The sequence below is a fragment of the Alosa pseudoharengus genome, unplaced genomic scaffold (genome assembly GCF_046254945.1).
Source record: "Alosa pseudoharengus isolate Yale_2024_CS ecotype anadromous, Long Island Sound unplaced genomic scaffold, YU_APseudo_1.1 YU_APseudo_1.1_scf_24, whole genome shotgun sequence".
Lineage (NCBI taxonomy): Eukaryota > Metazoa > Chordata > Actinopteri > Clupeiformes > Clupeidae > Alosa > Alosa pseudoharengus.
Window position 1 is genome coordinate 2,223,976 of NW_027468689.1, and position 13,194 is coordinate 2,237,169.

General features: G+C 42.6%; 1 protein-coding gene across 1 annotated transcript in view; it reads right to left on the minus strand.

Annotated features, from left to right (window-relative positions):
* Window positions 1–13,194, minus strand: part of LOC143142701 (serrate RNA effector molecule homolog) — a 42,578-nt gene that overhangs the window by 12,804 nt on the left and 16,580 nt on the right. The window contains exons 2-8 of the mRNA XM_076303776.1: window positions 9,935–10,075; window positions 6,501–6,619; window positions 5,330–5,533; window positions 3,987–4,139; window positions 2,750–2,938; window positions 1,698–1,867; window positions 706–860 (exon numbers count right to left, since the gene is read on the minus strand). Of these exons, the coding sequence (XP_076159891.1) occupies window positions 706–860; window positions 1,698–1,867; window positions 2,750–2,938; window positions 3,987–4,139; window positions 5,330–5,533; window positions 6,501–6,619; window positions 9,935–10,075 (1,131 nt within the window). The remainder of the gene's footprint in view (window positions 1–705; window positions 861–1,697; window positions 1,868–2,749; window positions 2,939–3,986; window positions 4,140–5,329; window positions 5,534–6,500; window positions 6,620–9,934; window positions 10,076–13,194) is intronic.

Here is a 13,194-nt window from a genome sequence, read left to right on the forward strand (position 1 = left end):
ATCAACATTGGTAAGCACATTGATGAGGACGAAGTCAGTGAGTGTAGCTCCGACTCCATCTCACATCCCTCTGCCCCATAACATCCAAAATAATTGTCCGAAATTAATAATCCCCATCTCCACTTTTCCCCTTAGTTAATCCCTCATATTGCACACACTGTATAGTGAGTGAGTGAGTGAGTGAGTGAGTGAGGGTGTGTGTGAGTGAGTGAGTGAGGGTGTGTGTGACTGTGTGTGTGTGTGAGAGTGAGTGAGTGAACGAGTGAGGAATGGGTGAGTGAGTGAGTGAGTGAGTGAGTGAACGAGTGAGGAATGGGTGAGTGAGTGAACGAGTGAGGAATGGGTGAGTGAGTGAGTGAGTGAGGAATGGGTGAGTGAGTGAACATAACAAACACATCTTGGAGCTGTTCCAAAAGAAGACCATTTACTAATTTTCAGTGAAGTCAAATTCGGCCGACAAGCCCAACTACTGTTATCCGTGAAGCAACTGTGATGATGTTTCAGACAATCAAAACACACACAGCCCCCCCCCCCCAGACACACACACACACAGGCCCACACACAGCCACTCCCACCCCCCACACACACACAGACACACACAGGCCCACACACAGCCACTCCCCCCACCCCCACACACACACACACACACAGACACACCTTCTCTGCCCTGGGTGCAAGTCTATGCTCTGCATCTACAGTGTGTACCTCCTCTTGCTTTTGGGGCTCAGATGGAGGTGTCTCCTTCCCTTTCTCCTTTCCTCTCTTGTTCTCTCTCTCCATCCCTCTCTCCTTCTCTCCCTTGCCCGGTGTCTCCAGAGCCCGCAGGTCATTCCCTGTTCCCCCTTCAAACCTTATCTGGACTGAGGCAGGAAGACAGTAACAACACAGTTAATATTTAGGCCCTGTCCACATTAAAGGAGAATTCCGGTGTGATATTGAATCATGAAGTGTGGAGATACGTTGAGCCTCGTAAATGGTGTAAAACAGTGATTTATTTGCATGGCTAGGCCGATGCCCGAGGCACCCGCATTGAAAAAGCTGTTGGTAGCATCGGCTAACTAGCGCCAGAGCTTCGGAGTGCAGGGGATGGCAAGCCGAGATGGGCTATGAGACATACGTTCACACTCGGTATCAGGTTTCAAGCAATTTAGGTCAATATCACACCGGAATTCTCCTTTAACGGATACATCTGGAGATTTTTCACATATATGTCTGTTTCTCGAAGTCACTGAGTACTGTCGGTATGAAAAAAAAAAAAATGAAACCAATCAATTTGATCTAGCTCGAGTTGATATTCCCAGCAGCTAAAGCAGCCAGGCAGCAATAGCGCTTCACTCTGGGGGGATGGGGGTAAAACCTAAACTCTGTTTTCGTTTTTTTTTTCTATTGACAGTACTCGATGACCTCGAGAAACGGAGATCTATGTGAAACATTGCCGGATTTCTCCTTTAAGCTGGGTAAATATAAATACATTATTTCTCCGTTTATATTCATTTCACTTCAGTTTATTTATTTCACTCTCCATCATGTCAAATTTACTTTCAAATACAGCCTACATTGCTAACAATTACGCTCTACATAGACAGAGTCCACAACACTGAATCCTCAGTGGCCAGGCAAGGTGTGCTCTACCACAAGAAGCAGAGGCATCGATTAAAAATAATATAAATATCATGGATTATTACAGATAGCTATACCTGCATCTAACACCTTTATGATGGCTGAGGCTTGCTGAATGTCCAGGGAGATATTATCGAACCAGCCCTTTCCCCTGAGATACATGTAAACATCCAGTCTCTTCTGCAATGCATCATGGGTCTCAGCGTCCCGACGTTCAATATCCTCTGGGTGGTATTTCAGACGGAACCTGCACGGCAATCACACCATGACACAGCGAATCAGGTCCAATCACAAAGGTACAACATAACACCACGCCATGACACAGCGAATCAGGTACAATCACAAAGGTACAACATAACACCAAAAAAAAACAGTAATAAAACCAGGACGGCACTCTATTAAATTCTTCATTCTATTCTTTTATTTTCCTGAATTTATTACCTTTCATAAATCCAGAACTACATCTGCTAGGAAAACGTTTATTTTTGTATTATGCTCATTTTTGCTCATTGGACTAAGCCAGCGGTTCCCAAATGTTTTTCCCCCCGCGTACCACCACCTACATCCTGATTCGGCTCATGTACCCCCACCATCTGATGCATAAAAACATTGACACATTTTATTGACGCATTCCAGGCATCATGTTTAATTAGCTGCCCTACATGATAACAAATATCAAAATCGAAAATGTGCAACTGGTCTATGACCTCTCACACTAAAAAACTGTCTGGAGAACAACATTATGAAACACAAAGAAAAAAGAGAACATAGGCTTAAGATTTTTTTTTAAATAATTTTTTTTACATTTTTCCGCCATTGCCCTTTTCATCTCGCGTACCCCCTAGTGGCAGATTGCGTATCAGCGGTGGTACGTACCACAGTATGGGAATGCCTGGTGCTGCTACAGTGCAGAGGTTTTAGAAGACTGGTCTAATTTTTTCCAACGTACGTGCCACTATTACGTCTGATGTAGCCAGTTGATTATAGTGGAATCTAATTGTTGCAGCCAACGCTACGCAAACGGAACGCTTCGGTGACGTGTCCCCGGTGTAGCTCCCTGTTACATAACAATAAATACTACCACAATAAATAAATAACAATAAATAAACACTCATCAGCGCCGCCGTACCACTCCTCGTCTCTGTGAGCCAGGAAGAAGGCCTCCATCTGCTGCCTGCTGAAGGCCATTTTGTATTCTTTGTAGCACCTGACCGCGTCCACCTCCCCAACCGCCGGGTCCAGACGCAGCAGGAACTCCTTAAAGCTCTGCGGCCCCGTGGGAGGGCGGCCAGGGGCGCCATCAGGGGAGCCACCAAACCTGCCGACACAGGATGCCAGCAACACAACAACACAGGACGCAAGCAACACAACACAGGACGCCAGCAACACAACACAGGACGCCAGCAACACAACACAGCACAACACAGGACGCCAGAAACACAACACAGCACAACACAGGACGCCAGCAACACAACACAGGACGCCAGAAACACAACACAGGACGCCAGAAACACAACACAGTACGCCAGCAACACAACACAGGACGCCAGAAACACAACACAGGACGCCAGCAACACACCACAGGACGCCAGAAACACAACACAGCACAACACAGGACGCCAGAAACACAACACAGCACAACACAGGACGCCAGCAACACACCACAGGACGCCAGCAACACAACACAGCACAACACAGGACACCAGCAACACACCACAGGATGCCAGCAACACAACACAGGACGCCAGCAACACACCACAGAATGCCAGCAACACAACACAGGACACCAGCAACACACCACAGGAAGCCAGCAACACACCACGTGCGCGACAACCAGGAGGAAGACTTTGATGATCACGGAATGTCAAATGCTTGTGCTGCATTCCAGATGCTTCAAAGGTTGGATATTTCATAGTTGTAATCTCCCGATTTCATTTCCAGACAAACTTGGAGGTCAAGAATTCTGACATCCTACTGGTGGAACAAAATGGAATGGGAAATGGGAATGGAGTTCCCACTTCTAAACTTGGGGAAAGTCCAACTACCTCAGCTTGACCTCTGACCTCCAAGTTGTCTGGAATGCCGCATTAGCATTTAAAGGAGGGTCTTCGATCCAAGCAGAAGGCTGTTCATATCTGAGCTAAACATCCAATCAGATGCCTGCAGAGACACTCCACAGACAGCTACAGTAAAGGAATGATAGGAGCAACTTACTAAATTAGAATCATGGACAAACCCTTTAAATTTAAATGAACATTATACAAACTGCTACATGATGTTTCGACCATTACAACCAGTACAGTGGTGCCAACACTCTTGTTAAAGTTAACCAATGCAAATACCATCCAAATTCATTCCCCTCTCACCTGTGTGGTATGAAGGTGTCATGGCTCTGCAGCCTGGAAGAAGCTTCATAGGGCCCCCAGGGGTGGAGAGGAGGGTGATGATGAGCGCCCCTGTCTTCAAGCTTGTCCCTAAAATCACCCCCTCTCTGGCAAGGTTCCCCAACGAAATCCCCCCTGCATCACATGAGGGGGGGGGGGCTAAAATTCCATTCCTGTATCTTCCTTACACATCGGAAATCGATATTCATTTGGGCCTTTCTTTTAGATCATTAAAGAAACGCACCTTTTTGGGAAATTACATTTTTTGCCATCTACCCCAGAGTTAGATAAGAGGAATCAGGACTGAGACGTTAAGGGAGTCTATAGACCCTATCAACTGCGTAAATAAACACTTGGGTTCTGAGACGTTACGGGAGTCTATAGACCCTATCAACTGCAGAAATAAACACTTGCGTTCTGAGACGTTAAGGGAGTCTATAGACCCTATCAACTGCAGAAATAAACACTTGCGTTCTAAGACGTTAAGGGAGTCTATAGACCCTATCAACTGCAGAAATAAACACTTGCGTTCCTGAAGCATTTCCAGTGGCACATAAAACCACACTGAGCTAATGGTAACTTGGCAACAAAGAAAAATGTTAAATATATATATAATTTTTTTTAATTTTTTAAAAGTTTTAAAGTCATTTAAAGACATTTTAATGTATCTGCGTTGGTTTTGAACGTTTCAAGCAGAAACCCAACCAATGTGTATAAATACCAATGCAAAATGAGACACAGTGTTTTCTAAGCATATGCATACTTGGAACTATATTCTCTTTCAGGCCAAGGCAAAGCTAATTTCCAAAAATGTTGGCGTATTCCTTTAAAGGAGAATGCTGGTGATCTTTCACATAGATCTCTGTTTCTTGAGGTCACCTAGCTTGAGTTGCTGCAGCCAACAGCTAGAGCTACCAGGCAGCTACAGTGCTGCACTCTGGGGGCATGTTCATGTTCATTGTACTTGGTGACCTTGAAAAACAGAGATCTATGTGAAAAATCACCAGAATTCTCCTTTAACCCATTCGCGCTGGATGCTGCATGACGCAACATTGACCCTCCCGATGGATGCTGCGTAGCGCAACATTGACCCTCCCGCTGGATGCTGCGTAGCGCAGCATGCTTTTTATTTCATGTTTCTAGGTGCTACAGAGGCTTAGATATTACATTTTGGTAGACGTTGACAATTTTTAGTATGTTTTCAGAAAACCCTCAGGAAATAAGGTTATTTAGTCTAGAATGCCATAGGATTCTATAGGCGTTTTTAGCAGGCATTTTAGGAGTAAATGGGTTAAAGGAGCCTATAAGGACTTCCCATCACCCACCAGTCTGTTCTCATGCGTCTAGGCGGCGGATGGAACCCTGTGTCCTGCTCAGGAGGAGAGGGCCTCTCGCTCTTCTCGTAGTAGCTGTGGTCTCGCTCTCTGTGACCCCGCTCATGGTGTCGGTGACCTTTCTTGCGGTGGCTACGACCCTTCTCATGCCGTCGCTGCTCCTTCCGGTTCCGCTCCCGGCTTCTGTGCCGCACCCTGGCCAGCGGCCACAGCAAGACGTCAAAACAGGAAGTGAGAAGTCAAAACAGGAAGTGAGAAGTCAAAACAGGAAGAGGGAACCCGTTCAGGCTACGGATGCAGCGATATATCCTCCAATACCGGCCTTGTTTACTGATATACAGTAGGCTATCGGCAAATTTATATGACATTTACCAATGGCAGTGGCTGATGTTTATCTGTTATGCTGCATCAATTCTGCACTAGGTAGGCTAAATGTTGTGCTATAAAGGCCGGAAAGACTTGAAAATGGTTCAGTTATTTTTGTTATGAATATATTTTCTTTCCACTCTACTAAAGGGTATAATTAATAACAAAAACAAAGTAAACAAACAAAGAAAAAGATACCAGTATTGGCATTGGTTATCGGCCAAATTGTTATTTTCTAAATCAGTATCGGTATCCCAAAATTTCTCAATCGGTCCCTAATTCAGACTGAAACAAAATAACAAAATAAAACAAACGAAACAGACCTGACTCATATGCCCTCATAAACTAGATAGTGCTTGAGTACACTAAGTATGCATGCCGTTCAAACAAAGAAACTAATGTTTTATTTATTTTCCAAACCAGGGGTCATAATTTCATTGATAGGCAAACCGAAAAAAAATTCTAACTAGTCTAAAGCTAATTTAATAACTAGACAAAATCACTTTGCAAGATTAACATCATGGGAAAAACACTGAAGCACAAACATTGATGAGTTTAACATCATGGGCAAAACACTGAAGCACAAACATTGATGAGTCAGTCAATGCTCCTCCATGCCACACGATAGATTTCATACGCAAGACCTTTGCTTGCTGCCCACCAAACTTTGCAATTTGCCCAACAAACAAATTAGGTCCCCAAGAGTATTAACAGTACTGTATGATTATTTCAGCCACAACGTTGTGAGTATTTTTACCCCACTATTAGACCTTTGCATTCTCTTCTTCTCAATCACCTGTCTTTGTGGTGGTCTCTCCGCAGAAACTCCCTCTCCCGAGAAGGACCGTAATCGCCCCTCTCATGGTCAAACTTATTCCTCCGATGGCTACGATATTCCTCATCACTCTCTGCCATCTGCCAAAACCACAAGAATTAAATGGAAATTTAAATCACACACAGCACCAGTTGGGCTACAGATTACAAACCTGACAAGAGTCGCCGTACTTTCACAGAATATTCAGGGGAGACTGACCAACACCATCATCATCAAACGTTTCATTCTGAATCAGGTTTGAAAGAGTCTGCTTTGCAAAGAGTTATTTATTTTATGACGGGACAGCGGTGTGGTCGATTGTCAAATGGCCCTGGAAGTCAACTATGGAATGGCCTGGCCTGGGTAGCCTGTAAACTAACTAAAGTTCAAGCTCTCCCATAGAAACCCTTCATAGCCTACAGTACCTTGCATCAGCACCAGCTTGGCCATTATGTAAACCTGTTTGAAGGAGCATGTTTGGCTTCTTACCTTGAGGCTCTGTTTTGAATTGGCCCTGACTTGCTTTTGAGCTGTCCACAGAAACTTTATTTTATTGGTAAGTTAGAAGATAAAGTTAGACATTTTATTTTATTGGTAGGATATTGCTGTAACCTATACACAAAATGCATAGAAGCTATAAGCATAGAATGTATCTCGTAGAGGTGAAACACTGTGTGTGTACTAGAAAGCCAACTGACACCTAGCACAACCACCAAATATACTTCTAAAATATTGAAAACATGTTTTCTGGCACCAGTTAATACTTCGATTTTAATATAATTTAGCACACAAACATGTAACGGGAAATGCCCTGTGGAGGAGCAGTCTGTAAAAATAACTTTAAGCTAATGGGGCAGCTAGCATTGAGATGGTAATGTTAGCCTTTTCCTTAAACATAAACACAGTAATGTTAGTAGGTTAGCTGCTAGATTTTTTTACTAGGTAAAACTCAGAAAGCTATGTACTACAAGCCCCAGAAAATATATAATAACAAACTTAAATTTGTTTGCTTGGCCAGGCACCTGTCTATGTTAGCACAATACATGCACGTTAATGTTAGCACAATAACACAAACATTAGCTAACAGTTAGTGTGCTAAGAAGCAAGTGTAATAGTTCACCAGTCTGTTGTGGTTTTTTTTTTTTGCCTTAAACACAACAAAAACACTAGCTAGCCAGCCAAGTCAGTTAGTCACAACCTTGTCACCTTGATCTTACATTTTGTCCTCAGAGTTAGCTGCTCCCACCTAGTCTTAAAACATGGTCCTGCTTAATGGTTGGTAGAAGAAACAATGAATGTGTGTTAAGGTGTGAGAGTTCCAATCTTCCAGTCAGTGGCCCATCTGTAAGCTAGCCTAGGCTACACATAAATGTAACTTTAGGGCTATTCTTGAATTTTCACTGCTGGTCTTATCAAAGTAGCCTAAATTACTGGGGAACAAAGCCTCTTAGCATTTTCCCCCATTTCATTCAAGTTTCATCGGATGCACATCAGAATTAAACATAAATCTGCTGGAAAATATTGAGGTGTTGCCTCAGTCAATATTTCATCAGATGTGGCCCACCACAAATATTTAATCCACATACATTATACATTATAACATTATTGGCAGTCTAAACTCACTGACGTTCCGTTCCTTTCTATGCTCTGATTCATCGATAAATTATGTTAGGCCTACATTAGTTAGACCTTGTTGTAGTAACATATAGGAGCCAAAGGGGGGCAGCAGACTACCATTTGCCGGCCAACAGTAGTGTTGTCAACTGTAAAACGAGAGGCACCAAATGTTGCGAGATGAAGGCATTCGCGTGATGACCCATGGGTTTGACTTCTTACCCGGTCCTAATTCTGGCTATGCAGACTATGCCAGCAGATGCTTGAAGGGAGAAATTGATCCCTGCTTATGTCCCTCACTGGAATTCTCTCTCTCTCTGCAACTTTCCTTCCCTCCCTCTCCGTCTCTCTCGCTTCCCAATTTAACAAACACCCAACTAATTTAACGATTTAGCCTATTCTTATGCGGTTGATATTGTGCCCCATGTTTTTACTGCACAGTTCCTTGGTTCTCAGCTTTGAAACCGCTTGCTGGCTAGTGCATTTATTGGTGATATGACATTAAGTACAGAATAGTCTTGCATTCTTTGGGGAGATTGCGGTCTGGCATAAGAAGTGCACCAACCACATAATGCCTGTCGTGTTAGCAAAGCACTAATGAGCAAAGCAGTCTGACGACAGCAAGTCTGATTTTTCCCCCCCTCAGTCAAATGGGAAGTTGTTCTCATGTAGGAATGATCGGGTGAAAGTCTGTGTGTGTGTGCCAAGAATCATCGTAATTCAAACGTTCATAGGCTGCTACCTCCATGACAGAGCTGTCATTCCCTTAGGCAGTGCCACAGATTTTAAAAGCACATTCTGTCTCTCCTGTGATCCTGTGATAACATTTACATTTATTGCATCGACACGACTCACAACAACGTATGGAAGTGCTGTAGGGTAGGCTACCACAGGGCATATAAAATATCTCTCTGAGTCTGCACAGTTGGCGCTGTGAGAAACTCCAGTGACTCCATTGTATAATACTGTAAGATATTCCCTCACTGCGCTCCCCTCTGATCCTTGTTAACGTTTCCCAGTCCTGGGGCTTCTGTATCAACATCCCATTTGGAAGGAAGGGGCAGCCGAGTCGAGATGGAACAAGGAGAAACTCTGTCCGAGGCATGTATCCTCCACCATAAGTGTATTCAAGGTATTGAAGGTGTATAAGAGTGTAAGTATATATGCTGTGTGTGTGTGTATGTCAAAGGAGTCTATACTGTATGCACCTCCACCATAGGTGTACAACCTATGGTATAGTGCAAATAGATAGGTATATTGCAAATAGAAAGTAGGTGTATAAGAGTGTGTGTGTATGCTGTACGTGACGTGTGTGTGTGGGTGGGGGGGTATTTATTTGTGTGGGGAAAAGGAGTCATGTAAGAGACAGATTCTGCATGTCTCCATCAGTCTGTAAGAGCAGATCAGAAGAAGAAGAGGATGAGCAACACCTTAAGAAAATATTGTCTCTGGCCCAGAGAAAACAGAGCGCAGGCTGTTATTCAGATCAGCGTCGGGGCACAATCCAAACAAAAGGATCGCTGTCAAAACACAAGCCGCGGGCACCACACCACAGAAAAGGTTTGTTGACAAGACATTCCCCGGTGAGAGAGAAGGAGAAGAAGAGGCAGAAAAGAGAGAGAGTGAGAGAGAGACAAGGAGAGAAGCCAGAGTCCAGCCAAATGAAATAAGAACACTCTCTCTCTTTTTCTCTGTTCTCTCTATGATCTCTCTATCTCCTCTTTTTTTAGAAAGGGAAACAATCTGTATGAGCATTTCCCTTTGTCTTTCTTTCAGTTTCAAACACACACTCTCAAACACACTTTCATTTGGAAGGGGCTACAGGCAGCCACAGTGATGCCGGTTGCTTTGCATTCTGGGACGTGGACATGCCTATGGCCCTTGGAAGCCGTGTTGGCATTAATCGACGGGCTGGAGCCCACGGAGTGAGTCTGAGGACATTTCTGCAGGGAGAGATCACTCACGACACGATAGTGAGCATGAGAACTCACAGGTCGTTAAAGGTGAATCTTCACATGCACAAACACACACACTAGTATACGTATACACACACACACACACACACACACATATATATATATATATATATATATATATATATATATATATATATATATATACACACACACAAATACATTTCCAAAATAGTTGGGATGCTGTGTAAAATGTAAAAAAGAACAGAATGCTATGATTTGCAAAAAATTCAAACCATTGAGAATAGTGCAAAGATATAGCAGTTGTTGAAACAGAGGAATGTACAGTTTATTGTAAAATATTAAGCATTTTGAATTGCCAGCTGCCAGCCATATGTCTCAGAAAAGTTGGCATCACCTCTTCATTTAACAACATTCTCTCAACACTGAGGAGCTGAGTTGACCAGTTGCTGGAGTTGTGTCCCATTCTTGCATGATAAAGGATTTCAGCTGCTCAGCAGGCTCAATGATGCACCAAATGTGAGAGATCTGGACTGTAGGCAGACCAGAATTTAGCACCTGGACTCTTCTACTATGGAGCCATACTGTTGTGATATGTGCAGGATGCAGTTTTACATTGTTCTGAAATATTCTTCCCCGAAAAATACATATTTTGACAACATGTTGTTTTGCCGATAGTGAATGCACACTGTGGCCAGAACGAAGTCAAACGAACAAAGTGGGCTGAGTCAGGCCGAAGTTTTGTAGGTCGCCGTTTGATAGAGCACATTTTGACCCATCATATTTTGTTAAAAACCAAACTGACTTTAATCTAACCTCATGCAGCCATTTCAAACTCAGTTTCTACATATTAAGCAGAAAAAAATTACAATTTACAACTTACAATGTTTTAGGCCTAATCATTTCTATATGCATGGTTGAAAGACATAAGCGTTCATGAATTAGGTAAACACATTTGTAACCACATATACTTTCAAAGTACAACAATATTTTCCCACACAATATTGTTGAAAAAGTAACATTATAGAAATTTGAGGTTAACTTCAATAGTTGTCTGTCTAATATCCCAAAAATGCTAATTTAAGCAACTAAATGCAATTCCAAATTCCAAAATTACCAGTGCATGAAAACATACGTATATACTATATATATATATATATATATATATATAGTAGACCCATTATTGAGATATACTGAAGAATGCTATTAAAATTGTCTCCTTAATTCCAAATGGAGACACAGTTTAAGAGCAGGTAAAACTTGAGGCTGGCTTGCGAAGAATAGTTCTTTATTCTGGATGTAACAACAGAGTTCTGGTAGCCCTGTTGTACGCACAGCACAGCACAGTGTTGCAAGGTGAAGCCAAGGTAATGAACTGAAGCAAAGAACTAGGAAATTCCTGGCTAATTATAATACCAGAATATACATTCACGTCTGGGGTCAAATTGGAGGGGTGGTGTGGGGGGGAAACGGGTATAGCCTTATTCAATTAAGACGTCTCTTGTGGGGGAACAATTAGTTAGGTACACCATTTGCTATTGTAAGGTGACAACATTCTGTCTGCTTACAATAAACATCCTGTCCCCACAGTTTCTGCAGTATTAAACAAAGAGCCAAAAGAATGACATACAGAAAACCACTAAAATCTAACAGCATTCACACAAAGAGCCAAAAGAATGACATACAGAAAACCACTAAAATCTAACAGCATTCACACAAAGAGCCAAAAGAATGACATACAGAAAACCACTAAAATCTAACAGCATTCACACAAATGATCACAACACATGATTGGCACGATGTATTCACATGTTGACTTTTTTGTTGCGGAAGGGGCGTGATATGTGTAGACAACTGCCATATTGGTGTTACAAACTAACCCCATGCATATCTATGGAGGATTGAGTGCTGTGACTCCTCATTAAAGGGCCACCAGGCAACGTTTTTGTGTTAATTAATCATCTTCGTAAGTCGGTATATGGTTAAATGACTCATTACGGGGCGAATGAAGGCTCTCTTGCAAGTTCGGTGCATCCTACCCGCCGACTGAAGCAGGATCAGTTTACAGCACAGAGGCAGGCTAGAGATTGTTGCAAACGTGTGTATAATGGCAGAGCCGGCGAAGAAGCAGCGAAAAGACGCAAAGAAAGACAGAAGACGCAAAGAAAAGGAAAAGAGCTTCAGACCGAGCGAGGGGGAGTTTCGTAGAGAAAAAGCATCAGGCTTGCCTGGTGTCCCTTTAAAAAGTCTCTGCTTTTACCACAAAAATTTTATCAGATCATCTTTGTGTCTACTTGAACATTCATACTTAATTTAAAGCATGCACCTTAAGGCGTTCTTGAGATACCTCATTCACGAGCATGGGACATATGTTTACATAAAGTGACTTTGAATTTTGACCTTTGACCTCCAAATTCACATCAGTCCTACATCAAGTCCAAGTAAACATTAGTACAAATTTGAAGCATGTGCCTAAAGGCATTATTGAGATATAGTTTTTAGTTTAGTCAAGTAAGATAATCCAATGCTAAATTCTGATACCATTATCGGTCAGCTTAACCGTTTGGTAGAGGCTTCTCTGGGATGATCTTTTAATACCCAATTATGGTGTCAGTGCTAATTAGGTGTTATATGTTCCAATTTGTGTTCCTGTCCCACCCTTTTTAGGGAAATATTAAAAATCAAAATGAGCGTATGTTTTTCATGTAGTATTGTTTGTCTGTTTATATTTGATATGTTCCTTTTGCAACTAAATATGGGATTATGTACTTTGCTGATTATCACATTCTGTTTTTATTTACATTTTACACAGTGTCCCAACTTTTTTGGAAATGGGGTTGTGTATATATATACAAGTACATCAAAAACATCAAAACACATGCACACACACACACAACACACACGCACGCACGCACAGACACACACAGACACACACACAGAGGTGTGGGAAGGTTACCAGGCCAACATGTTTCAGGAGAGACTGTGGGGGCCGAGCCACACCACTGTTCGACTCCAGAGTCTCACCTGGAGTTTCGTTCATCTCACACCCACCGAACAATTACGCCCTAAGTGTGATTGGCCCATCGGAGGCCGCAGTTCAAAGGCCTGTGTGATTGATTTTGAAGGTG